Source organism: Alternaria metachromatica (assembly GCF_023757995.1).
Source record: "Alternaria metachromatica strain BMP 0045 chromosome Unknown scaffold_5, whole genome shotgun sequence".
NCBI lineage: Eukaryota > Fungi > Ascomycota > Dothideomycetes > Pleosporales > Pleosporaceae > Alternaria > Alternaria metachromatica.
In genome coordinates this window covers 1,108,633-1,135,151 of record NW_026055496.1, presented here as the reverse complement: position 1 = coordinate 1,135,151, position 26,519 = coordinate 1,108,633, and the positions used below count along the sequence as shown (strand labels likewise).

Below are 26,519 nucleotides of genomic sequence, written 5' to 3'. Positions count from 1 at the left end.
CTCATTCACCCAGGCCAGCCCGTCAACTGTACTTCGTGCACCCCAAACATGGGCTTGTTCTGTCCACCTCCATTAGACCAGCCATCAAGAGTCAAACGTTCTTGCGCCCGACGGCCACCCACCAAGCTCGAGTCACATGCGACGCGATGTCTGCAAGGATGGTTGAGAGAACATCGAAACAATCCGTATCCAGACAACGAGACCAAGCGTTCACTAGCCGAGAAATGTGGTATCACTGAGAAGCAGGTTAACACCTGGTTTACTAATGCGCGAGCGCGAAGAAGGGTCCTCGATGCGAAATCGTCTAACCCGGCCTCGGAAGATGAAGGAGCTCGGAATACTCGACTTTCTAGCGTGATATCCACAGCGCTGTCGAACCGAGACACCTCATCAGGCTTCGAGGCACCATCCGATCGTCGGTATTCGGTCACGTCTCATTACACAGGTGACGACTCCAGCCATACGAACACAACTACATCTAGGCGAGGCAAGAAGAAGAATTACGGCCAGTCTGTCAACGTACCTACTTCAGTCTCCAAAGAGCAATCTTTTCCATTCAAATCACGACTTCCATCTGCCGATGATGTCGATAGCGAATCACAGACGTGGCAGTGCACCTTTTGCTACCAACACATCGCGCGCAAATCTTGGCGCCGCCATGAGGAGACCCAGCATCGACCGAAACGAAAGTGGACATGCTTGCACACTGGCCCTAGCATCACAACTTCTTCTCGATCGGATGCGTCTACGTCTTGTGTATTCTGCATGGCAGCGAACCCCAGCGACAAGCACTTTGCCGAATGCCACCGCATAGCTGAGTGCATGGCCAAGGGTGAAAGTGAAAGAACGTTTTTGCGACCAGATCATCTGCGTCAGCACGTCAAAAAACTTCCATAAAGCAAAACTGGATGATAATGTCCGCGATCTCTGGAGACGAGAGGGCCCAGGTAGCCATGCCGTGGAGAACTGGGCCTGCGGTTTCTGCGCAAAGGTGCTGAAGACGTGGGATGATCGTGAGACTCACGTAGCGGGGCACTTCAAAGATGGGTTGACAATGGCAGATTGGAAAGGGTATACAAGACAGGATGCTGAGGCGAGTAAGAAGAGGCCGACTTCGAGCGAAGGACGACCGAATGTGCTCTCGAAGTTGGCACGGACGCTTACTTTCCGATCATCGCGTGAGCAGCACCACTACGAGTCGGAAATTCAGGCCGCCGACGCTTTCGATACTGCACTGGCATTCGCTCACGCGCCTGGGTTGGATGCGCCTCTGTTGCCGGAACTTGTCTTCGACGACTTCATGGCAGGCGTTGGTGACGGCAACTTCAATTACAGCGACACGATTCTTGCTGACGCGTATGGGCACGACTTTGCTTCCACTGGACGGCATGATTCCGCATTTCCAGACGAAGAAGATGCGAGGTTTGACTTTGGCGATCTGGTGGATGAGTTCGTCAACCAAGAGTTTGAGAACGGGGATGCCTTTGGGCTTTGGTATCAATAGGCCAAACCTTGGCTTGCGATGCTCAGAGCGCGAGAACACCTGGGTAGTGTTGAAGCTCGCTGGGTCTTTGATCTGCTTATCCAGAGCGCAAAAAAGTCAGTTAATATCTCATAAGGACGAAGGCGAGATGCACATAGATGAAAACGAGGCCTGTGAAGCGTGGAGGCACTGCAGCCAACTTTCCATCAACTATGACGTAGGGTCAAGCGCTTTTGGCCTGGTCAAATTCAGCAAAGTTTAATTTGGTATGTGGCATTCGCATATCGAATAATGGTAAGTCATCAAGTCTTTTCTACGAACGAGCGCGTATAACGGTTCAAAAGACAAGACGAGCCAATATGTCAGTGGATAAATTGGCGAAATTTTACATGGCGCTAAACCTGCACTCGTCCTACCGATAGTGTCAGACCTATTGCATGGGTATTTGACTACAGCCCCCAATCCCCTTTACAGTCTACCAAGGTCTGCCCCATACGTTCTCATGTGGCACAGCATCGCGATAAGCCAATGAAGATATCGTGTATGTAGGACTGATACCGGGTTCCTACCGATCAGTATGCGTCTTGGGGGCTATGATTCTGGCCCCATAATGCCAAGCGTTGGGATGAGGCTTGCTGACCTGTTTCATATCGGGCCTTACTTAACTGCAGGAACCTCCTCAGTATACTTCGATATCAGGTTTTTCCAGATCGTTTACATTTTGCATATGTTGTTCCAATTTCTTTGAAATTTACTGTGCCATACAATGCCGGAGAGAACTTCCGAAGTTATTCCACCGGAGATCGCTAGCATGATCAGTGCCTACATATCCCAAGCAGAGAGCGATGAAGCTGAGAAACAAGGACCGGAAGCCGTCGTGCGCGTACGTGCCCCGCTCATCAACCAGAAACCCGTGGATTTGCCAGTCTCGATCTTGCGAACCTCGAAAACTCCCAACCAGGAACCATTGATATCACCAATTTCCAGATCAGATGTTGCTCACTACGAGCAGGTCTCGCAACAGGGATTAGGGGAGACGAGGTTAGAAGACTCTACAACGGATGCATCTATACAAGATTCAGAAAGCTATGCCCCAAAGAAGCCAGGCATCGGTTCCTTGAGGAGAAGTCCTTATCAGTGGTGGCTTTTGACTCCTATCGATGTACTTCTAACGCTCATCCCCTTCTTTTTTCTAAGTAAGGTCCTCATGTGACAAGAGCGGAGCCATGACTGACGATTCACAGTAATTGCCTGCTTGGCTCTCTCATTGAACAACCGACCTGTCTCCAAGTATGGAAACGATATCCGCGCAATCACGTTGTTCCTGCCAACAGTGTTTCCCGTTGTGTATGCGGCAATACTAGGGAGAATGCTCCGTCGCATCGGAGTCTACAAGGCGGAGCGTAGCGCCACAATTGGTGTACGTTGAATCGGACAACTACGCAGAAATTTGGAGTGCTAACGTATGCTGACAGCTATCAGACAATCGAGCGCCTGATTGGCTGTCAATCGATGTTCTCTGCGTTCGAGAGACAGCTGGCATTTCGGCAAGTCGACACACTGAGTGTGACAATCCTGTTAGCTTGGCTTCTGTCTCCTGTGGGCGGCCAGTCGTCACTGCGTCTTCTTTCAACAAGGCCCCGGTTTGTGGTGTCCAATGATGGAAGTGTGATGTACTTTCCAATCGAGGGTTACATCCGCAACATGCGAATGGCCATGGTCCGCCGAAGTTGGACTCAAAACGCTCTACTCTACACGACTGCTCTGATTACCGCGGGATCTTACGTGAACTCGTCAGTAGACATGGCTGGCTATGTCAGAATACCTCGTCTAGTTTCTCTACCCACGTACATTCCTGGAGGCCGCGATTTCGAATGGCATTCAGTCAGTAATCCAGCCAGGGTCGAATACTCTTCCCTTTTTGGGATACCTGTAGCCGGATTACCGGAGAAGGGAAACACTACATTCACGATAGCCTCGCACTATTGGTCAATCGATTGCAACAATATGACAGTGCTTAAAGGCAGAACTGATAGTACTCTAAGCTCGAATACTACATTCCAGTTGCTGTACACTAACGGGTCAATGTTTGAGTTTGCGTCCATAGACTATTCTCCAGCTGAGGTTCCCTATTTCGATGAAGCTCGAGACCCAGGCTCGCTGATCTCCGAAACATTGTGCCTGAAGAAGCCTATCGCGGTTGAGTCAAAGGTCGCCTGTGAGGCACGCGCTTGCGCGGTCCAAGAGATGCGGATGCTCAATCGCACCAACATCCTGCAAATCGATAAACGCTCTATCTTCAAGAGCAACTTTACTCCCGAAGAAATAGCATTCCAGGAGATCGCCAAGGGTTTAACCTTAGCAACGGCTGGCAACCGCAATAGGAGATCCGTCGACACTACGGACTCCAGCGGTATTATCGAGCACTGGCTATTGGATCCTAATCTCAGCTCCTACGAAGCCGACATTGACCCCGACAGGAGGGAGCCCGAGCCCCTTCAATGGGTTGATCTTAGCACAGTGCCGATTGCAGTCTTCAACCAACGTTTGGAGATGGCGATCAACACTTACTGGGACATCACACTCGGTGTAACATTGCGCAAGGGAAACTTCACAAGAATTCAAGCGGCCGACTTCGAATGGTTTAGTGGGAGGTTTCCTAGCTTAAGCTACACTTGGAACACGACCAGCACCCACAACGTCCAACATGCGGACGAGCGATACATCTGTCATTTGTGGTTTGCAATCATTACCATTGCAATCAGTATGTTCCTTGTGGCAGCCGCATTGGTGGCTCTGATTCTGGGTATCCTCACCAAAGCCCCCGATACATTGGGCTACGTCTCTACATCGGCGCGCGACAATCCATATGTGACCACACACGTTGCATCACATATCGATGGGCTTGAAGCTGCGAAAGCGCTGCGAAAAGTACGTATCAGGATTGGAGATGTGAACATGGCGGCGGAGGTTGGACATGTGGCATTCGCCTCGGTGGATATGGGGCCCGGAGAAGTCTCAAGAAAGAGGCAGTACGATTGAGTGAGATTTATCGAGCTACAGTATGACTCAAATGCTAATCCATGACGTAGAGTAGCGCGACGACAAACCCTAATCCGGTACGCCCGATTCGAGGCGGACTGATTGCACGGAAGCTCGGTGTGGGGCTCAACTATGCCCAGGTGGGGTGCGGCGACCACCACTTCTACCATTCAACCTCGTACATGATTAATACACACCTTTCTTTCATGTCAGCGTCAATTCTGTGCAGATACTGCCTAAGTCCATCGCTTCAGGCCTTTAATCACGGCATGTTAGGCAATTCTCTCAAACCATCCTCGCGCATGAGTTATGGCCCCGCCTTTTACCTAGGTAGGGACACGCCGCGATCGTGTTCGAGCCACGGTTCATACAACCTTACCAGTGCAGTATCGAGAGGAGTCATCGCCACTTGATAACACTTAACTTACTTATATTTGCTGAGACTATTCCTTCCCTACCCACACTCCAAACTCGTGTCGCCATGGCTTCTGCACGCCCAAATATGAGGACGAACAAGTTTGCGCATTGGAATGTATTTCCTTTCATGACCGCCTCGAAAACCAAATACTACTCAGCTCAGCTCCAGTCGCCGCTATTTCGGCTTCCTCGAGAGGTCCGAGACATCATTTACGAATACTACCTTCTCGAGCAGGACGGTTACCACTACGACAGCGAGATGGGCAAACTATTGTACCAGAACCCGTCGATAACGCCTAAGCAAGTCGTGCGAATAGGCCTACGGATAACATGTCGCATCGCTGCAGAAGAGATGAAGACGAGTGCGTTTAGAAAGATACAATTCTATCCCATGCAGTCAGTCGATGATGGGGGCGAATACATGACAGTACGCTCACGGGCGGGCCGCTTTAGATGCTGTCAGTGCCATTCTAATACAAGAGCTCCTTCATATAGATCTAACAAAGCCGCAGTGCTGAAATACGTTGAAAGGCAAAAGTGTCGCATGCTGGTGTGCGCTGCCGAGTTACTGCAAACCGAGGACTTCATCGACATACACAATCGTTACCCTTCGGTAAGACAATGGTTTCTCATACCACTGCAGCAAGCAATCGCGCGTCGAAGGGACGAGCTTGGCCCATCGACAGACCATGGCGAAGATGTCCGCAGCCAAGCTTTCAGCGATGCTCTTCAACACGCGTTGGTACTGGCAAAAAATCGGAATCCATCAAAGTTCGCCAAGCTAGTAGGTCCGACGTTTGGCTTAGGTGACTGCCCCATCAGGAACAGTGCTTTAAACTTAGTGCAAAATAACCTCTTTGTAGAGGGAGCACTATCCGACATATATCATTGGCATCCCGCACCATGGTGCATCCCAAGTGACCAAGAACTCTCGAAGTTAGAGGCCCTTATCTGCCAGCCTGGGAAATCGGATACCTCCCTTCCTACGACGAAAGACGGAGTCTTCTATTTCGAAGACATCACTGAACATCTCCACGCAGCGAGGAGCAGATGGTACTTTTCTGCTGCTACCGCAGCAATCGAATTTCGTAAGTTCAGTTCGTTCTTCGAATCTATACTCACCCGTGCGATTTGATAATTGGTAATCGACGATTGAAGCAATCTACTAATCTCAATACAGTACACCGTATACCAGGAGAGCGCAGGTGTAATGTGCGATCTATCGTACTCAACGAAGATGTCAAGGCCGTATCCCGTTCGGAGTGCCACGCGCGAGGACTAATCCCATTCTGTCTCGAGAATCCTTCTCTTCTTATCACGAGGCATATCAGCCTCCTAACAAACCTACTTCCAGTGGGCTCCTCACAGATATCGGCTAATAGACGCGCGTACATCAATACCGAGCATTGCTTCAGAGCTCTGATCCCTTGGATTGAGGACGCATTGTTGTTACCCTCGCACGGAATGCCTACGAAATCATTCCAGCTTCTTGTTGACGGCGCCGCCAGAGAATCAACGGAATTCTGGCACATGCTCAAATACGCCGCAGCCACGCAGGAAGCTCGTCACAGACAACACCGGCGGAGTGGCACAAGCTTGCCACCCAGAATCACTCCGCCGCGTTACTACAGCATCTATGCTGTTTGGAGCCTTCCCGCCAACTTCGCGCAAACCATCTGCGACATCGCTCAGGGAAACTCAATTGTGCGATACAATGGAGATGCGGGCGAGTTGTGGGATCTGGACGCTTACTGCTTTGAAACGAGGAACTGGACATTGGAGCAATGGGAGTCAGATTGGAAAGAGAAGATCAACTTAGCTATCACCTCACGATTCTGGCTATATGTGTGGGATAGGTATGACATTGACATGACTGGAGCACCTGGGTCAAGGAATGCGTAGTGGATGTGGGGGCTTTTTTCTTTGTGCCTTGGGTTTCATGAGACAATTGTAATCTTTTGGCAAAGAAATCGCTCCATGATCAAGCGCATGTCGGTGTGGCTTGTTGTCTCTATATCTCGCCTCTGTATGCAACTGCAACGCTAGTCTGATAGTATGCGTACTCTCCATAAATCGCTTGTTCTCTCGCATGAGCAGCACCTCAACCTCGAACCAATCCACAGTATGGCGAATCAAAGTGGCTGTGCGCATACTTCGCAGGTGATAACGAACCATTATGAGCATTTCTGTGTCTCAAATAACCTGCATGCAAGCTTTGGGGTCTTTCTTTGTCAAAGGCGCGAGGCCATAGTGCCGCGTACTGAAGTGAAGCGTTAAGTGCGATGTGCCTGTGTACCTAGCCTACGACAACCCGAAACAATTTTAACGATACGCATTGGTGCATGTCTTTGCGCAATGTTCTCAGAGAGACTGAGTCATAGCATACCGTCCAAATTCATAGATTCTCTAGTCATCTAAGACGTACCATGGACTACTCGAGCAGCCACGTGGTACCCTGACTCCGATCCAAATTAACAGCGTACTTGCGACTCATCCCAATCAAGCCTGTGTGAGTCAAGGTATGAAGATATTCAAACCGAGAGTTATCGTCTCGACTTTAAAGTATATAGGAAGCAGCATCTGTAGCATCTTTCATTCCTCAAGCATGTCGGACAAAACGCCGACTACGCGTTTCGCGCACTGGAACAAATGGCCGTTCATCAACGTGAGATCGAACCAACTTCAATCGCCCTTCTTCCGATTATCAGGCGAGATCCGAGACAAAATATACGAATACTACGTCGTCGCCGATAACGGCTACTTCTACAACCCGGAAACTCGGAAAATGATGGATGGCCACCCCTCGTCCACAACGCCAAAACCACAGGTTGTCAACATCAACTTGATAAAGACTTGCAAGATCGCGGCCGCTGAGATGAAAGGCTTGGCTTTCAAGCGTAATGAGGTCATCTTTCATGCTATGTGCTCCGTGGACGACGGACATGGGTACATGAATCTCAACTCAAGGGCTGGGCGCTTCAAAACTCGTACGTATACTCCGAGTGTGAAAAGTGCCTTACCAACTGTGGTTCTTTAGACTGACTTCCAGATGGTAGTTCTCAAGTGTCGCCAAATCCAGAGAGTCCGTATGCTTGTTTGCACCGCCTCATTACTGACGACAGCCGACTACGCGACACTTGCTCAAGAGTACCAAGACTTTGCGTTTTGGTTTGATGGCCCCTTTCGCTGGGCTGTCAGAGAACGCACAGATGGGTTGAAGATGGAAGAGATGGACAATCATGTCGACTCTCTGTTTGCGAATGGAGACTTCGATAAAGCTCTCCAACTTGCACTTGAACTCGCCAAGGCTCGCAATCCTTTCGCTTTCGCAAGATCTGCTGTGAAGACCTTTGGAGAAGAGTATCCTCAGCTTCTTCGTGCCTCACATGAACCAAAACGGGGAAATCTCTTTTCCGAGGGATCTTTGTGTGAGATTCTCGGATGGAAGCCTGAGACATGGCATATACCGTGCCATGAGGAACTTGCGTCTATTGAAGCGGTATTATCGATCAGAGCCGTGGGAGGCATGCATACCTTCTATTGCGCACGGAATACTAAGTGGTACTTCTCCGCTACAGCAGTAGCTATCCAATACTGTAAGTTTCATACCAAATGCTGCCAAATGTCTCTGACACTGCTGCACAGTGCAAAGGATGAATCCAAGAGCACGTATGTTGCTACGCAAGATCGTGATAAGAGAAGACTTCAAAAGCGTTTCAAATCCAGAACTCCACGCCCAAGGTCTCATTCCCTTCTGTCGCGAGAACATGAACCTCCGGATTACTCGACACGTCAGTCTTTTCAAATCTATGCTTCCGGTACATTCCGGCGGGCAAGACGACCGACGAAGCGAATACTACGACTGTGATGTTATCCAAGGCGCGGAATGTCTGGAAGCAATGAAACACTGGATTCAAGCAGTATCTTCACTCCACACACTTGGAATGCCGAAAGAGAGCTTCTCACTGTTCTTCGACAACAGTGTGGCGGAAGGCGACTGGGTCTGGAATGCGGTCGTCATGCGCGCAAGAGCCCTGCAAGAAGTCTCTAAAAAATGGCTTCGCGCATCCCATAATCATCCCAGGCCCTACAATGGTACAGGTTTGAGTCCCTATCAAACCTTGTTAAACCTCCCATCAACATTTGAGGCCAATGTTCGGAGTATCGCAGAAGGAAACTCAATCATGCGGCTGACGTCGGGCATGAGCTCAGTTGAGATTGAAGCCACAACTCTGAACTTGAAGCACTACAAGCACTTCACCCCTGAAACCTGGGAGCATCAATGGCACGTGACTGTGCTGTGTCTGAGCTTGAACACGGACTTCTGGAGACGTTTACATCCGAGATACAGCATCGAGCCGGCGGGCTTCAAGAGAGTAGTAACAACGGTCAGGAGGATGTGTGGACAGGCATTGAGCAACGGTATGTCGACGGAATCGGTTGGACGGTAGGAATCGTTTCTGGCAGCATATCGGTGGATTGATGGGGAAGGGGGAGTACGGCCGTCATGGCACGTCATTGGGGAGGCGGGTCGTCGTATTAGCTGCGCTGCTGCCAACGTGGATTTGAAATATGGTATCGATTGAGACCTGTTACCTTCAGATCACAAATCCCTCTACGGGAAGCAAGAGAACTATAGCGCGAGCCATATTCCTGAAAGCTATACTATAAGCTGCTTTGCCCCGTTGTCACAATGTATAGGTCTGCCTTCCTCTCCGTCAAGGGCGTGTCGTGCCGTGAGCCCGAGTTGGTGGTATGCTATGAATGCTTGGGTACGCCGTAATCGGGTTGCGCGTTTTCGACCGGCTGTACGCAGGCCGCGATGCTGGAGGGCGAGGGATGTGGATGGCGTGCGGAGCTTATTATGCGTGGACAACGTTCTTGTCTTCGTCGAGGTTCAAGGGTGGGTTCGGGCGACAGCCATCGCTGAGATTGCGCGCGGTCTGCAAGAGCGCTTGCAATGTGAGTCTCTGGAGTTTCGAAGAGTCTACCTAGGAACGTTTGAAAAATCAGACCCAACAAGCGAGTGAGGTCATAGCTGAAGAGGTTGTGGAAGAGTGAGCCTCGATGTTTCGCCTGGGTGGTGGAGCTCCGTGCTCCTGAGGAGGCTGGGCACCAGGCTCGCGCCAACCGGTCCGCGCCAGACCGACCATCCATCTGTTCGTTCGCGTCGCGTAGAATCACTACCACCCAACAATTACAGCTCTGCTCTTAATGGACATGTCACTCATACTATGCACTCAACCCTGCGGTCGCCGATGAGTCGTTGCACTGAGGCTGAATGGTGCCCAGGTGATCAGCTAATGAATCCGCTTACGACCAGCAAGCCATACCTAGGTAGTTTGGTACCATGGTGCATCCTTCTTGGGAGTCATCGGCAAAAGGCCAGAGGCAGTATGACGGAAACTGCGCCCTCACCATATAAGATGCCGGGCAGTCGCAGTCAATGTCTGGATGGCCCAATACACCCATGATGGCTTTCAACAAGAGAGGCCCCAACAACTTTGCGCACTGGAACATGTTCCCTTTCATGACAATGCCGAAGACAAAGTACATTCTCGGACAGACACAGTCGCCATTCTTTCGGCTTCCACGAGAAATACGGGATACCATCTACGAGTACTATGCCCAGGGTCGACCACAGTATGTGTACGACAAGAATACGACAAAGCTACGTTACTCCGATGCTTCAGCTCAGGCGGAGGGTCTCGGGCTTATGATGACCTGCAAGATCGCTGCAGACGAGATGAAGCATGTCGCTTTCCAGAACATCGAGTTTAGTACGCTTTGCTCTGCGAACGATGGCGCGGAATTCCAACAACTCCGGTCTAGAGTGGCGCGATTCTCTCAGTGTAAGTGCTACGTTTGGCGATGAGATAACATTGCAGGGCTGACTCATTTATCAGTGTTCGAAATGGTTCAAACCCAGAGGCAATACATGCTGATTTGCGTTGCCGAGCTACTCGAGGAGTCAGACTTTGCTAATGCTATGGCACGGTTCCCAGTGATCGAAGATTCCTTTGGGAGGCCTCTGCAAGAAGCAGTTGCGCAAAATCTGGAAAAGCTTTCCGGTAATATGGCCATAAGCCTGGACGACCACACTAGCCAAGACTTCATCGACGCCCTAGTCTTCATACTGGACATCGCGAAGAATCGAAATCCGACAAAGTTTGTGCAGCTCACACGACAAGTGTTTGGGAACAACACGTGTCATATCGAAAATCTCCATGGTAGCGTCGAGAACAATATTTTCGTCGAGGGGTCATTACATGATGTGTTTTCATGGAGGCCGGAACCCTGGTAAGAACCTTGGGATATGAATTGTATGTGTGATGTATACTGATTTGACGCACCGATACTTTAGGTCAATCCCCACAGATCGTGAGCTTTCCAGAATGGAAAAAATTGTCTGTGAACCAGAAGGAGATGGAACACTGCTCTACGAATGGTGCCATGTGACGAATCCTATCCAACTGAGCAATAACAAATATTACTTCTCTGCCGCAGCGGTAGCGATTGACTTTCGTAAGTTCATCCTTCATGCTGCGGGCTGAAAGAACCAGTCATGTATCTGTTTTCGTACTGAAACGGGGAAATTTTGTTAACATCCATGCAGTCAGTCACATTCCTCAGAAGCGCTTAAACAATCTGCGCAAGCTCATTATCTGCGAAGACTTCAAGTCTAGGCCGCGATCCGTATGCCACGCAAGAGGCCTCATCCCCATATGCAGAGCAAACCCGAACCTTAAGATTGAAAGACACATCAATCTGTTGGACAGTCTTCTACCTGTAGATCAACCTAATGGCTACCGAGGAGGACGTAGCAGCATAGGTAGTTTCAATGTCATGGAGGCTGCCGTTCCATGGTTCGCCGAGACCCCACTACTCCGCACTCACGGCATGCCGGAAGGCTCGTTCCAGCTCGTCATCGATGGTACGTCGCGAGAAGCTCTTGAAGTGTGGAACGTTATCAAGCACGCTGCAGCCATGCAAGGAGCCATGCTCGAACAATGTCGTGTTCGCAACACGCATCCAACGTCTAGGCTATATGATAGCATAGCTGGTCGCATCTATGGTCCCACGGCTTTACCATGGCATCTGCCAGACGGCTTCTCCGACACGATCCGCCGCACAATCGAGGGCACGACCAACATAACATTCACCGGAGATATGGGTGAATTATGGGATGAGGATGTCTTCTATTTCCAACGAAGAGACTGGACACTAGATCAATGGCGTCATGAGTGGCGTAGTGAGATTACCTAGGTATCGTGAAGAGCATCGATACGGATTTCTGGAAGCGATCTAACGCTTGGTATCAGATAGACCCTCGAGGCTTCGGTCAGGTTTATCGGACAGTCTACCAGGGTGAGGTCATTCGCAGCAGCGACCGACCGTTGTAACGGTACTCGCAGACCTGGGCAGCGTTGGACGGCGGACAGTGGACTACAAATGTAGCGTGACGTAGTTCGCGTGAGCAACTACAACGATCATTACAGGCTCTGTCAGGGAAACCAATGAATACAAGCTATTCCATGCGACTCTTCTTAAAACGACCTCCATTGGCATATGATAATTAACATGCTGTGTCATTGCAAGGGCGGCCCGCCTCGCTTGCAGCGCAATGCGCGAGCGTCTAGCCAGGAACCAAAGATCTGCCCCTCCAAAAACATAATCAACTTTCTACCACGACGTCGCATCTCCCACGTCTCCTACACTCCTACACTCCTACACTCCTACACTTCTACACTCGCTGCGGTCGCTCCTTCCTCCTCGAACCCTCACTCAATGACCGCACCCACGCACCTCGACCCCAGCGAACTGGGCACCAAATCCTACTGGGACGCCGCCTACAACACCGAACGCCAAAACTTTGCCGCAAACGCCGACGACGAAGGCACGATATGGTTCAGCGACGCGGGCGCCGAGGAGCGCATGTTGTCTTTCCTTGAAGACCTCAGCGACGAGGGCCACATACACAAAGAGGACGACGGGGACGACCATAACGCGGCGCGGTTCCTAGATCTGGGAACAGGCAATGGGCATTTGCTGTTTGCGCTGCGCGAGGACGAGTGGAATGGCGAGATGGTCGGCGTCGACTACTCTGCGCAGAGCGTCACGCTTGCCACGTCGATTCGCGACGCGAAGGATGACTCTTACAAGGACATCGCGTTCCACGAGTGGGATATTCTGTCGCAGGCACCAGGCGCGTGGCTAGGCGCTGGCTTCGATGTCGTACTGGACAAGGGTACATTCGATGCTATCTGCTTGTCGCAAGAAGAAGACGCGCAAGGTCGTAGGATATGCGAAGGATACAGGGAAAAGGTTGAGCCTCTCATGAAGAAGGGCGGCAGGTTCCTCATCACGAGCTGCAATTGGACCGAAGAAGAGCTCAAGGGCTGGTTTGGAGGCGGAGAGCTGGAGTTTGAGGGCAAGGTCAAGTACCCCAGCTTCACGTTTGGAGGCAAGACGGGCAGCAGTGTTGTTACGCTGTGCTTCAAGAGGGTGTGATTCAGCGCTTCGTCTGCTGAGAGAAGGAACTACTACGACTACGCTATCGAACAGCCCGCCGTATCCGGGCGAGGACGAGCCACTTCTTCCGCTCGCCCATGTTCTCTGTGCCGCCATCGCGCTCTTTCGCCCACGACCGCCGCTGTCCGTTGACGTCCATCTCGTATATCTCCTCGATCTCGAGCCCTTGCTCCAGTATCACTTCCTCGAAGAAGGGTGCGACTTTGGCGCGTCCTGTATGGAAGCCTGCGATACAATATATACGTGCGGATGGGTCGTCGGATAGGAAGTGCAGCATGGACTTGGCCAGGCTCTCGTGCTCCCACGGCATCCAGAGACAATCTGCAGCGAGAATGCGCGTGTAGCGGTTCGCGTGCGAGATCTCGAAGGGTGTGCTTATAGAGCCCCATTGATGACCTTCGACGGTCGCATTGGGCTTGAGATGCGTGGGGACGTTTTTAGCGACGTTCGTTCTGAGGGTATCGAGGATAGGAGCGGCAGGGTAGTCGGTGATGGCAACCTAGCGGATTGTCAGTTGGAGCCTGTGCAGAATCGAGTCTGAGCATGGACGTACTTCTTTCGCGCCCGCCAATGTACTCAGAATCCCGCCCAGTCCTACGCCTGCGAGCAAATAGTCCATCAGTACTCTCTTCTGCACCTCTCTTTACTCAGCCCGACCCACCTGCACCCAACTCCAACACCGTCTCGCCTTCCACGCTCCATTTTTTCTCTTCCTCCTTGTCTGTCCACCATTTGCCGTCTCTCCAGCCCTCCTCATCTTCGTGTAGACCTTTCCCACTGGCGCCTAGATCGCCACCCTCCACTCGTCCGCTGACCAGTTCTGCCATCATGACGCCGGCATTCCATAGGTAGTGCGCGAACTTTCTTCTTTCTTCTTCGCCGTTCACATCCGCGACCCTGATCTCCTGCTCTCCGAACTTGGCGTTGCGATACAGAATGACGGTGCTCGGATCGTCGCCATGCTGGTTCTGTGTATCGTCGGTGAAGATGCCGCCGAGGGAGGACCCAAAGATGTCTTCAGGCTCGAGGGGCGTGTTGGCTGGGCGGCGGAGGTTGATCAGCGAAGGAAGTAGCATCGTGAGGGTCGGTGTACGGAGATTTGGTCGGGCGCGGGCTGGGATCCTTTCTTAGGCGGGCTGAAGGATTGTCGCACGACGCCATGATGCGCAATGGAGGGGCTCGCGAAATCTTTAGCGGGGCAGACGCGCGAGGCTGTAGATGGGATAGCGCGCGGGTAGCATGCAGGGTCACCGCATGGCTCCGACATGTCGTGAGATCATCATTTGCCGAGGCTGCTGCTCGTGGCGCTCTGAAACGCCGAGTTTCCTGCTCACTCCTACCCTCCTCTTCATTGACAACACGATCGACTGACTGACAAGCCACAATCACCAACATGTCATTCTCCTCATTCAAGAACCCGGCGACATACCATCTGCTCAGGTACGAAGCTACTTTATTAGCTCTCGACGCTCAAGATCCTCTAACACAAGCACAGCTATGGCACCCTCCTGGGCTCCACGCTCTTCCAGTCCTTCGTCTCAGGCATCGTAGCCTTCCGCGTCCTCCCTCGTCCTCAATTCTCCACGCTCCAGAAGCACACCTTCCCCGTCTACTTCACGCTACAAACCCTCACTCCCGTCGTCATGCTGCTCACGTACCCACGCGGTGGAGCATCGTCCTTGCTACCATTCCTCTCTTCCTCGCCCATCCCGCCGACAGCAACCGATAACCTGAGCTCCTGGCTGCACACCACAATGTTTCTCACTGCGCTGGTCAACTGGGTCTACGTTGGACCCAAGACAACGGAGGTCATGGGTCTGAGGAAACATCAGGAGACGAGGGATGGGAAGAAGAGCTATGATGCTGGGCCACATAGTAAGGAGATGCAGGCTCTGAACAAGCAGTTCGGCATTTTGCATGGTGTCAGCAGCTTGGTCAACATGGTGGGGTTGGGAGCCATGATTTGGTACGGTGCGGTGCTGGCTGATGGGCTGAGCTTGTAGGGTCTTAAGGATGCTGTAAATACTGGACGGGATGGTCTTTAAATAAGACGACGATGTAAATAAGAAGCGGGTGCTGCCTATACGTGAAGAGGAGGATGGTGAAGAAACTGAGAAAGTACTAGCTACCCCGATACTCAGTCATACGATGGTGCAATCGCATCATTGAATAATGAGCACACGGCGCGTCTAGTTCATCATACCACAAACGCCAATGTTTTGACACCAGCAGCTATATGCTCACCCTCTCTCTGTACGACCCCATGTCCTTACTTGACGGTCGTCCATACATTCGTTGCGCCATGGCGACCAGATCACTAGAACTGAGCTCAGCTAGACCCTCATACATCACCACCGACGTACATACGAGAGCTCGCAAAGCCAAGACAAACAACGTTCAGGAAGCAGTACAATACCGACAACTCATCTCCCGAGCTGTAACGCAGCGTCTGCACTCGCCATCTCTCGAAGACCTCACAAAGACTGCGGCGGGGAATATAATCGCCCACACCCTCGAAGAATGGGAGATACAAGAGCGCTGCATCGCACGGATCAAAGCCCGAAATGAGGCCGAAGAGTTGGGTATCCCATGGAGTAAGACTGCTCTTCTTCTTGCACGCACCGGTCCTCATCAAATCGACTGTCACATGCATAAACAGGATCTGACAGCCAACAGCACAATTCATCCGCGATGTGGGAAGCGCCTCTCTGCAAGTCCACGTCCTCACCCCAACTCGGTACGAAGTACCGCCGAGAAACATCAACAAGAACCAAGAGGCGACTAAACAGAACGAGGAGATGACGTACAGATTTGGCGACTACGAAGGTGCAGCGCGTGATCAAGAGTGGAAGACAAAAGACGCTGCTGTATACAACATGTTGAAAGCTTTTCGGGGTGCGCGTTCGGGTCGCTGAGTATGACCGCCCAGCTTCGCTTGATCAGGATATTTTTGCAAGTGCTGGAATGCGACACAGTCCTCTGCCTACCGTGATGGCACTCTAATGCTGATAGTACATTTTGGATTGCTGTTTTCAGTCAAGATGCGCGGTGTGTCCATTCGCCAAGTGGAGGTGCATGGTGGTTGGCCATCATGGTTCGCGGGTAATTGGTGTCTTATATTAAGCTTAAACGATCAAGGCGTTCCAAACACGGCTTGTTCATCCTTCAGTTTTGAGCTCCCCAAGTCGAAAGTGTTAACCAACATGGTGTATCCAGCGGCGAGGGTGTTGAGGTCTCTAATCATTACATTAGCTTCTATAGGGCTGGTGATCAGCAACCCCATTTCGAGTCCCAGACCATCCACAGAGACTAGGGACATCAGCCGCACCAAACCATTGCTGCAAGACTTCGACGCTCTTGGAGCATGGTTTGACGGTGTCGCGGCGATCAACACAACCACCTCTGCCTCATCTAAGAAGAATGCGACCATCGCGATAGTCGGCGCCGGAATCTCTGGTCTCGCTACGGCCCTGATGCTTGACAGCGTTGGTGTGCACAACTGGGAGATCATCGAGGCAAGTGACCGAGTCGGAGGACGGTTCCGAACCAAGTACGTTGGTGGAACGCAAGAATGGGCGGAGATGGGTCCAATGCGCCTTCCTCACTCGATTACATACAAGGATGGAGAGACGATCGAATACAGCGACCATCAAATGGTATTCCAGTTGGCCGAGATGCTCAATGAGATGAACGCAAACGATCCTCATTACAAAGTCGACTTCATCCCATGGGTTCAGCATCATCCCAATGAGCTCCTCGGCCTAGGAACTGGCAGACTTCCAAATGGACAACTTCCGACGAGAGCGGAGATCCAAGCAAACTCGTCTCTTGGGCGACCAGCACCACTGGACACGCAGGAGTACACTGAAACCAAGCAGCGCATGAACGAGCTTCTAAAGTCGAAGGACAGACTCAAGGCCGTGCAACGCGACGTGTGGCGCGAACACAAAAAAGCCATGGATCAAGGTCTTGACGACTGGAGCGAGCAGGCCATGATGCGCCACGTCTTTGGCGCAAGCGAAACCGTCACAGACGCCATCTGGACAGCGAGCGACTACGACGTCTTCTGGGATGAGTTGGTGCACAACTCCAACCTTGCGCAAGATGGCGGACCGGATGCATTGGGCATGACTGAGTGGAGGTGTGTAGACGGCGGCTTCAATAGACTGTCCGATGCGTTCCTTCCTCATGTCAGCGACCGTCTCACCCTCAACCGTAAGATCAGAAAACTGGAGGCTGTTGAAAATGCCGAAGGTCGCACACGCACGAAACTGTCGTGGTATCCCAGCGTCAGTAACCGAACATATGAGTCGAAAGAGTACGAATACACAATCATGGCAGTGCCATTCACCATGACACGCTTCATGTCGCTTCCGAAATTCTCCTCCGTACTCGGTCGCGCGATCAGCGAAGCTGGCCTCCGCTTCAAATCCGCCTGCAAAGTGGCGCTGCTCTTCAAAGAACGTTTCTGGGAGAAGGGCGACCGTCCCATCTTCGGCGGATACTCTACACCACCCAGTGCAGCCGTCGGCGCTCTTTACTACCCCGTCTACGGCCTCAACGAGTCTCGCCCAGGCTTGATCCTGCACTACCGAGGAGGCCATTGGAGTGACGAGTTCACGAGCTTCTCAGACGAAGAGTATGTGCAGACTGTGTTGGATGCTGTTGTCAGTGTGCATGGAGAGCAAGCGAGAGAGTTGTATACGGGCGACTACGAGAAGCTGTGTTGGTTGCAGGACGAGCATACGGGGACTGCTTGGTGTCGTCCGGATGTGATGCAGCATAAGCTGTATATCCCGGCATATCACCAGACAGAGCACAACACTATCTTCATTGGAGAGCACACTGCACCAACGCATGCTTGGGTCAGTTCGTCGCTGCATTCAGCTGTTAGGGGTTCTGTGCAGCTGTTGCTTGAGTTGGGTTTGGTGGATGAGGCGAAGCGGGTCAATGAGAAGTGGATGGGCAGGTGGATTCAGCATATAACCGCGTAGGAAGTCAAGAATCCGAGCATCAATTCGTACGTAGTGGATGTAGATATACATAGGGAAATGTGTGTGCGCGTGTGAGAGAGAGCCGCCAAACACCTGTTCTATCTACCTAGGTAAGCTCTGCTCTGCGACACTAGTTCTCTAGATAGTCAGCCAATAGCTAGCTGTATCCGGATCTAGAGTAGTCCAACAATAAGGCATGTCTCCGCACAGGCCGTCCTCCCCAAACCTCCTGCCTCTAATTACCGCACTAAAATTCTTCATCGCGAATCGAAAATCTTGCTCCGCTTCCTCCACTTCTTTACCCATCCTGGCTAGCATAGTTGAATTGTCGAACATGTGCGATACCGTTTCCCCGCTGTTGACGAACGTAGGCCGGTTGAAATCTACGACCAAGCTAATTTGGCCAATAGCAGCTTCAACTTGTGGCATGAAGGGCATGATGTCGGTGACACCTTTCGCAGTTGGCAATGGCGAGTAGAAAGCGAGTGTGTGGAAAGGAAGAACACCGGTTGAGGCGGCGAGAGCGTTTGTGTTGAGCGTGCCGTGAACTACTGATACCAGGTGGGCCATATGGGTGAGGATGTCGATGAGAGTTTGCTTGTCCTTTAGAGTCGATGGAAAGTCTACTATCTGAGCTGGTACTGCTTCGTGGATCCATTCCTGGAGCTCATTGTCGTTTACGATGGCGCTTGCATCCTTGTAAAACGATTCCACGAAGGTAGTCATGAACCGGCGAATGGCAGTATGGACAACGGATGCATCTCGGTAGAAAGGAAACGCTTTGATCTCGGGACCGAAGCTAGAGTCAATCAGGCCTCGCCTTTTCAAATTGGTTTCGAAGTAGTTCGCCTGGAAAGCGCTGGATTCGCCTGAATGATACAGTGAATCGGTGTAGTTACCGGCTTCACTGCCGGACCATGGGAAGAGTTGGTCGATGGGGCCACCGGGGTTTATCAGGCTGTCGCGGCCGATGACGCGAAACGCCCAAGCATCCTTCATCACTACATTGCCATTATGAGTTGGGAGTCACAATCGTGGAAGGGGAGTTGAAGCTTACATCGATGCAGTATGGCCATGACAGGATGTTCCTCACTCAACGTCCGGATGGCGCTCAGGTACACAATCTCACTCACCGCGTGCGTGGCTCCGAGATGATACCATTGCGCGTACCACAAGCTGTTGAGATTGAACATCATCTTGGCCAGCAGCCAATCGTTAGGCGAGTCGTGAGGGGTATAGACGAGGTCAGAACCTTCTACATTCGATTTGATGGCGAGCGGCAGGAAGTTCTGGGACTTGGGGTCGATGTAAAAGTACGCTTGGCAGGCAGCCCCGTATTTGCCAGCGGTCTGTGGCTGATACTTTTGGTCCAGATAATCGGCAAGAAAGAGACGGCCAGAGGATTGGAGGGCTTCCAGTGTCTGGCCCGATATCGCGTCGGCGTTGGAGACGGAAAAGAGAAGCTTTGCGTCCTTTGACACTCGCACGATCTTGTACGGGTTGTCTGAGAGCTGAGTCATTGAAAAGAGTAGGTCTTCCGTGTAATTAGTCAATAGTCCTGGGTATGGACCTTTGGGCGCGCTTTCTTTCCACAGGCCGTCATACAGCTTCGCATAGTCATCCAAAGTGTTCAAGCCGCCAGCCTGAGGTATGTTAAGCATAGATCTCCGGAATCAGTCTTTCAGATGTACTTACTGCCACAATGAATGCTTGGGCAGCCTTAGCATCCTCATCATTCTTAGTGCTCAATTTGTCAGAAAAGATTTCGAAGCGGTCCCCTTGCGCCTTCGCAACTGGTCCACCGATACTGCCAGCTGGATAGAATGCCGTGTTGCCGGCGATTGAGGGACCGTATTGCCAGCCAGCTCGCTTCTCTGCAAGCGCAGATGCACGCGTACTGGAACTGGAGCTGGTGCCAATCGAGAAGGGCGACATGTCCCGGCGCCAGGGTGAGAGGACTGCTCCGTGAGCAGAACTACTGGCGCAGAGCAAGAGACAAAGTTGATAACGCATCTTTGACATAGAAAAAAGATGAAGAGGAGTGTAGATCCGAGATGTATGAATGTGTTGGTTCTCATTCCAAGTGGCTGAGTCGATGGTTTTATGCTGATCGAATAGGTCCGAAACTCAACACATCGCAGTTATCAAAACCGTGAGAGCCGAGTTGAACAAAGAAGCCGAGAACTCCGCCTCGTACAACTGTCTGGGAAGTCTATGCATTGTGTTAGTGAGATCACAGAGCTGAGGTGAGCACAATCTGGTCAGCCTTGCGCGCTTCCGACCTGAACCGTCTGACAACCGAAAACAGTCCCGCCCGCAAGCGCACAGCAAGCAGATCCATATGGTAGCTAAGGTTCATTCGACTTTAAGTACAAGCTCTGCTAAGGAAGGCTCACAAGAGATTAGTGCTGGTGCTAAGTTAGTGCCGAGACGTCAACGAGATGGCGTTAAACCACCACAGTACAGTCCATCTGCTGATATCGTTTCTGGTTCACTCTGAGCCCAAGAAGTCAGATTGTGCGTCTGTCTGCCCAATGTGTGATTGATCATCGCGACAGCAACTCTGGAATCGAACGGGCTTCGTACGAGCCGGCGGCATTATAATTCATCATTGCGACATCGATTTCCGAAGTAAACGGGTTCCCAAGCAAGCCGACGGATTGGGTTCGGTCCCGAGGCGAAGAGCGCTAGTACGGAAACAGCATACCTAGGTAGATCCGCAGCTCTCATCTCCAAGTACTGAGTCGTCTCTGGCCGCCGACAGCTAGATCTTGGTGACGCGCAAACAACTTCTCGTCGCAATTGTTGCGCGCCGCAAAATACGACCTCTTGCCTTTGAGCAACGCCACAACGTCGCCTGAAAGTCGCTTTCCGCTACCGCGAGTCGTCAGTTGTATGTCGCGTGAATTTTCTGCGCCATCCACGCGTGCTGGCGCAGACTCGAGGCTCGCTCGAAAAGGGTCTTCCGCCTTCTTTTGATTCTCCGGAAGGGCGTCTGCGATCATGGGTTCTGGTTCATTGCCTCCTCAGCCTGTTGTGCAGTCGCGGATCAGCGTCGTCGTCTGAGGGTCGTCAAGTACGGTTAAAACACAACTCAAGCAGCATAATCTTCTCGCACCGCTCGATACGGTGCACGGAAAAGTACGTGATCCAGCTGTGCGTGTTTGCGTAGGCTGCACATGCTAGCGAGCAGTCGTACTGGTTGCGATAATAGGTATTCGTGTTGTCAATGGGTGAGGCATCGTCCTCAGTAAGGGGTTCGCTAACCCACGTACCATCGTCGGGGTGCCCCGTGCGCTGACCCAAAGGAGAGAAATCTTGCCATCGCGGTCTGGTCGAATTTTTGAGGCTTACTTCACAACATATTGCTGTCAAGTAGATACAGAAAACGCTTGACTTCCGCACTTGTTGGAACACATCCACATCTTGGGAACAACCGCTACGCAATCCTCTCGTACTCACCGGACTTAAGCAGTGATGCGGCACAGCTGCAGATCGTAGGAACGCTTTAATATAGGACCGTCGGGTGTTTAGTACCAACATGTTGGTGGTACAGAGTTAAGATCATGTATGGCTAGTCGGGTAAACGAGCTATGATTTAAATCACAAATCTCTTCAACACGATTCTAAACAGTATCCTCCTCGCGCCATTATCATGCCGATGCTCGAAGATATCAGCTATTCGCGCGAGGCGTGCATCGCCGCGGTCCGCGATTACTACCACTTTCTTACTCGCATGTATATGGAAGAAAGCGTCGTTGTTGAGCCACCCAAAGGAGGCTGGCCCTCTGTCACTCCCGACTCCATGCGGGATCTCCACAAGACGGACGAAGTAACAGCCCTCCTCAAACATCTCCCGTACATCCGTGGACGATCCGGAAGCAGCTTCGAAAACCCCCAAGGAGCCCCATGGTGTGTCTTCTCCGACTGGCAGGGCGACTTAGAGCACGTATCTCAGGGTACCAGCACCGCGGAAACACTCAAGCTTTGCTCTGAAGGCGCATGCATCACTGACGAAGTACCGGCCCACGTCATCGGTTTAACAACGGGTGGAAGAGACAATGCGAACTTCCTGCTCGATACAGAGCTGGGTGCCGTCTACTGGATCGAATGCCCCAACGAGATCACGAATAACCCATCGCGCGAATCCATTCAAGAAGATCCTTACGACTACGCGCCGGAAAATGAGGCTCAGTGGCGGGCTGAATCGGGCTGCTGGGCTGTTGCTGATTTCTTCGACGAGCTCAAAGACCAATTTCGACAACTCTCTTTCATTCCCATCGGTCCGAAGTCCGTAATCGATATCTATGCGACGCTAGCGTATAAAAACGAGGGGGTTGTGGCCATGCTGCAGAAGATCTATCGCGAGCACGGTTGGCCGGATCTAGCCCGCTATCGAAAGACTGAATGTCTCGCCGCGGTGGAAGTCGCTCTGCAGCAGCACTATCCTGACTACAGTCAGTAGAAAGTACGCTACTACTATCAAAAGGGCTGTGTGGCCGCCTTGTAGCCCTGAGCAGGACTGTCGAGCTTTATCAATAGATAGCGGGCCTCACGCAGGAACGAATCATTTCAAGCTACCAAGGTCATCCAAAAGCGATGGCATGCAACAAACCACCCTGGCAGAATGCCCTGCTTTCATTCAGCCTGATCGAGTTGTGTGTGGCACAGCTGCACTTGGTCATGGCGTGAAACCCCTATTGATCAATGTAGTACTTACCCTGACAATTTAACGGAGTTATATGTCTAAAGTCTCTGCGTTGTAACACCACTTGACGAATAACCTTACTTTAGCATATCAACCCTCAGCGATATATTGCTTGAAATGGCTCTTGTCACGGGCACTCCTCCAATCAAAGCTGCCGTTACAGCGCCCGCAGTCCAGCTGACGCTCATGCCCATCGCGGAGCCAACGACCACCCGAGATCCTTGGTACTGCGCGACCGAAAGCATCGCGCAATATTTCGACATGCCGAAGCCAACTGGAGCTCTTCTGGATGAGCTTCTAATCTACGGAGACAAACTTATCGAGGACTGCACACTCACTATCACGCCTTCGGCCACGGTTGTACCAACCTGTCCCTTTCCGGAACGGACTAGTTGGTGCGCATTCACTACCGCTGCTCCTCAAGAAGTCCTTCCGGCCTACTCTTCCTATGCTAGTGTAGCATCTTCCTGGTGGGCTGCGCATAGCTCGCGAGCCGTCGAAGTCGTTCAAAGCTGCCCCAATACTTGGATCAGTGAAATGCGCGAGGCCCTGTACGGCGAAGTCTGGCTGAACAACACTATTGCGTTCGCGGGATGCTACGCCGAGGCGCGTGAGATCGATGAAACTCCGACGACTGCGCAATCAAGAGGCGGCTCTGTGCAAACGACTTCTATCGCGTCGATTGCTACCCCGACCCAAGCTCCAGCGACAGCCAAGACCGGGTTACCGAACAGTGCGAGTGGCAGAGTGGAGAGCGCGAAGATAATAGCAGTTGTGGGCGCGGGGATAGCTGCAGCTGCCATTAATTGTGTGTTGTAATCAGGCTGGCTGATGGGGGCTCATTGAGCGAAAGCTATTCTCTTTGTATATGCGTATGTGCTCCAACATCCTAGGAAGCCGAGCGGCACTCTTCCCTTCCCGCTAGAACGCAGTGCTAGATAAATTGTATAACTCCGTCAGGAAGCATGAGCAAGCCAACTATCCAACTTGCCCCAGTCTATGAACTCTAGTGATGAATCGTCCATGATGTAGTCGGTAGCCAAAAAATCATGCGCACCGTCCAAATCCATGCTGTCGAAAAATGTGCCGTCCGCATGGTTGGAGAAGGTGAAAGAATGAGTGCTGTCAAATACAGTGTCTTGCGTCGGTCCGAACGATGCCTGAAAAGAAGCCTGAGTTGATTCCATCAACGCATTCCAGTTATCAGCTAATGCTTCGCCATCGATGCGGTATATGTCAGCCCGGGTTTGATCAGTAGATGCAGCGGCATGACCGCCGTTTGCAGTGCGTTTCTGGCGTCGCAACCTGGCGCTATCGCGTTGGTGTCGTAGACGTGCTATGAACCCAGGTGGCGAATGAGAACGGTCATATTTCGAGCGCATCAGTGCCTCATGATCGTCATAGGCCTTCAAGCATAGGTTGCCAACAGCTGCATGAATAGGCCTTCTCATGTCCTCAAGCATCTCCGGATTATTGTCGTACGTTTCCCCGATGAGTCGCCAAGCTCGATCAGTGTCGATCAGGTTGGGATGAGCGCGAAGAGTATCTAGCAGATGAATTAAGGCGTGCCACTGCCGAAAGTAGGACGCGCTCCACGCAAAGCGCTTAATGACGGGGTTGGTCTGCAACATGATCTGTTGCTCGAGAAGCTTGAGACAGACTTCCCAAATCTTCTTGCGCTCCTCGAGAGGTGTTTTCTCCAATGTACCCCAGTTTCGTGGATGATGTATCAAAAAGCGGGCTACATTGAGACCATACCGAGCCACAACCATTGCAACAAGATGTAAAGGCTGAGATGGGTCACAGTAGCGAAGATGTTTCGTTTCGATAGTATCCTCAAGCTCTTGGATTAAGCTTTCACGGGCGGTCTTGCTCTTTGCCGAATGGTCAAGGTTCATCTGCCTGGGGTCCATTCCTTCTTGGCGCAATGCTGCAATGCGTGGCGCAGCGAACTTTCCCATTTCACATCTTGTTACAACGAAGATAACATCCGTTAGTCCATTGGAGTCTGAGGGTAGCTCAGACATACCAGGATACAGCTGATCGTCGTTGAGGTTGGTAGGCCATTCAGCTCGCTCAGGGCCGATGTCAGGATCTCGGTACTTCGCGAGACCACACAACTCCGCTGCTCGAGAGTCATGAGCTTTCAACTGAAACCAGATACGGCGGCGTATCTCGGTCTCGAAGGGAGATAATCCTAGATATTTACCATCGCGCTCAAGACCCATGCTTTGAGCGATGCGAACAGCTACGCCGGTAAGCGTCCAGGTCGCGCGTGGCGCATAGATCTCACGTATTGTGACGAGATGTATCACTAATGCCTGTAGAACAACAAGATTGGAAGTCTCCATCACTCTTGCTCTAGACAATGCCGCTTCTGTCCCCGAGATGTACTGAGAAAGTAGTTGGTCGCGCGATTTGGCGAAACGTTGCTCACACTCCTCTTGGCTCGATGACATGATAGCGGAGCCATATATAGCAAACATGAGAGCTTCGAGCGGCCGCGGTATGAGCCCAAGATTTTTGGCAGCTTTTTCAATCATAGGCCGTAGACTGGGTACATGTACCACCTTAGTCAACGGATCCACGTTACTGACGAAGATCTCCCAAAGCTGAATAAGGCGCTCGAGCGGTGGATGACGAGGCTTGCCGCTGCGATGGGAGGACCTGATAACAGCAAAACCGGAGTTGCCCGTTGTCGACTCCTCCTCGCTGATATCGCTTGAGTCTTCTAAATCGTTGTTAGGGTCGAGAGACTAAACACTCGTTAGCATCGGCGTGATGATGAGATTACCGTAACAACGTATGGCATAGGTGTTCCACTCACTTCTTCAACCACTCTGTCCCACAGACTGTTCTCCACAAATCGAAAAGGTGCCTGGCCACGAACAGTCGAAGTCTGAAGGTCATACGGCGACGAGTCAGACTCAGGAGACGAAGGCGTCTGCAATTGAACGACATGCTGCTCTTGTTGATCGGGCGCGCCGTGCATCAAGGGTTGCGACTGCGGCCTACTATCCGTCTGATTCGGAATGTTCGCGGGTTCGATACCCTTTTCCTGAAGGAGAGCCTCATACTGTTTCAACCGATCAGTCAGTACTTTGACTTTGACGCGCTTGTTTCTCTGTTTCGGCGGTTGCACGGGGTTGAAGATGCATTCGACATTGCTCTTGACACAACCAGCACATGGCCTCTGCCTGTCGCACTTGACCTTCCGTTCAGCGCATCGGATGCAGGAGAAAGTGGGTCTTTTGTGGCCGCTTGTGGGTAGGCTTGTGGTTGCCATTGTGGAAGTCAGCTGCGCTGAATGAAGGTAACGGCAGGTGTCGCTATTGTCTCGTTA

The 26,519-nt window shown here is 51.7% G+C and overlaps 10 protein-coding genes across 10 annotated transcripts; 7 read left to right on the top strand and 3 right to left on the bottom strand.

Annotated features, from left to right (window-relative positions):
• Window positions 1-1,054: 1,054 nt before the first annotated feature.
• Window positions 1,055-1,504, top strand: J4E83_003327 (uncharacterized protein; the record flags this gene model as incomplete). The annotated part of the gene is made up of 1 exon (XM_049330264.1): window positions 1,055-1,504. The coding sequence occupies one exon, from the start codon at window positions 1,055-1,057 to the stop codon at window positions 1,502-1,504; it is 450 nt and encodes a 149-aa protein (XP_049190760.1).
• A 1,986-nt stretch (window positions 1,505-3,490) lies between these two features.
• On the top strand, window positions 3,491-4,525 carry J4E83_003326 (uncharacterized protein; the record flags this gene model as incomplete). The annotated part of the gene is made up of 2 exons (XM_049330263.1): window positions 3,491-3,496; window positions 3,548-4,525. 2 exons carry the CDS (start codon window positions 3,491-3,493, stop codon window positions 4,523-4,525), a joined length of 984 nt encoding a protein of 327 aa, XP_049190759.1.
• A 5,890-nt stretch (window positions 4,526-10,415) lies between these two features.
• On the top strand, window positions 10,416-12,208 carry J4E83_003325 (uncharacterized protein; the record flags this gene model as incomplete). Its single annotated transcript, XM_049330262.1, has 2 exons — window positions 10,416-10,794; window positions 11,559-12,208. The coding sequence occupies 2 exons, from the start codon at window positions 10,416-10,418 to the stop codon at window positions 12,206-12,208; spliced, it is 1,029 nt and encodes a 342-aa protein (XP_049190758.1).
• Window positions 12,209-12,730: 522 nt separating this feature from the next.
• Window positions 12,731-13,453, top strand: J4E83_003324 (uncharacterized protein; the record flags this gene model as incomplete). Its single annotated transcript, XM_049330261.1, has 1 exon — window positions 12,731-13,453. The coding sequence occupies one exon, from the start codon at window positions 12,731-12,733 to the stop codon at window positions 13,451-13,453; it is 723 nt and encodes a 240-aa protein (XP_049190757.1).
• Window positions 13,454-13,496: 43 nt separating this feature from the next.
• J4E83_003323 (uncharacterized protein) lies at window positions 13,497-14,550 on the bottom strand (the record flags this gene model as incomplete). Its single annotated transcript, XM_049330260.1, has 3 exons — window positions 13,497-13,973; window positions 14,028-14,074; window positions 14,136-14,550. The coding sequence occupies 3 exons, from the start codon at window positions 14,548-14,550 to the stop codon at window positions 13,497-13,499; spliced, it is 939 nt and encodes a 312-aa protein (XP_049190756.1).
• Window positions 14,551-14,867: 317 nt separating this feature from the next.
• J4E83_003322 (uncharacterized protein) lies at window positions 14,868-15,477 on the top strand (the record flags this gene model as incomplete). Its single annotated transcript, XM_049330259.1, has 2 exons — window positions 14,868-14,914; window positions 14,970-15,477. 2 exons carry the CDS (start codon window positions 14,868-14,870, stop codon window positions 15,475-15,477), a joined length of 555 nt encoding a protein of 184 aa, XP_049190755.1.
• Window positions 15,478-15,776: 299 nt separating this feature from the next.
• Window positions 15,777-18,468, top strand: J4E83_003321 (uncharacterized protein; the record flags this gene model as incomplete). The annotated part of the gene is made up of 3 exons (XM_049330258.1): window positions 15,777-16,068; window positions 16,151-16,369; window positions 16,781-18,468. 3 exons carry the CDS (start codon window positions 15,777-15,779, stop codon window positions 18,466-18,468), a joined length of 2,199 nt encoding a protein of 732 aa, XP_049190754.1.
• Window positions 18,469-18,606: 138 nt separating this feature from the next.
• On the bottom strand, window positions 18,607-20,403 carry J4E83_003320 (uncharacterized protein; the record flags this gene model as incomplete). Its single annotated transcript, XM_049330257.1, has 3 exons — window positions 18,607-19,469; window positions 19,526-20,111; window positions 20,164-20,403. 3 exons carry the CDS (start codon window positions 20,401-20,403, stop codon window positions 18,607-18,609), a joined length of 1,689 nt encoding a protein of 562 aa, XP_049190753.1.
• A 1,720-nt stretch (window positions 20,404-22,123) lies between these two features.
• J4E83_003319 (uncharacterized protein) lies at window positions 22,124-22,933 on the top strand (the record flags this gene model as incomplete). The annotated part of the gene is made up of 1 exon (XM_049330256.1): window positions 22,124-22,933. One exon carries the CDS (start codon window positions 22,124-22,126, stop codon window positions 22,931-22,933), a length of 810 nt encoding a protein of 269 aa, XP_049190752.1.
• Window positions 22,934-24,132: 1,199 nt separating this feature from the next.
• Window positions 24,133-26,462, bottom strand: J4E83_003318 (uncharacterized protein; the record flags this gene model as incomplete). Its single annotated transcript, XM_049330255.1, has 2 exons — window positions 24,133-25,932; window positions 26,004-26,462. 2 exons carry the CDS (start codon window positions 26,460-26,462, stop codon window positions 24,133-24,135), a joined length of 2,259 nt encoding a protein of 752 aa, XP_049190751.1.
• Window positions 26,463-26,519: the final 57 nt, after the last annotated feature.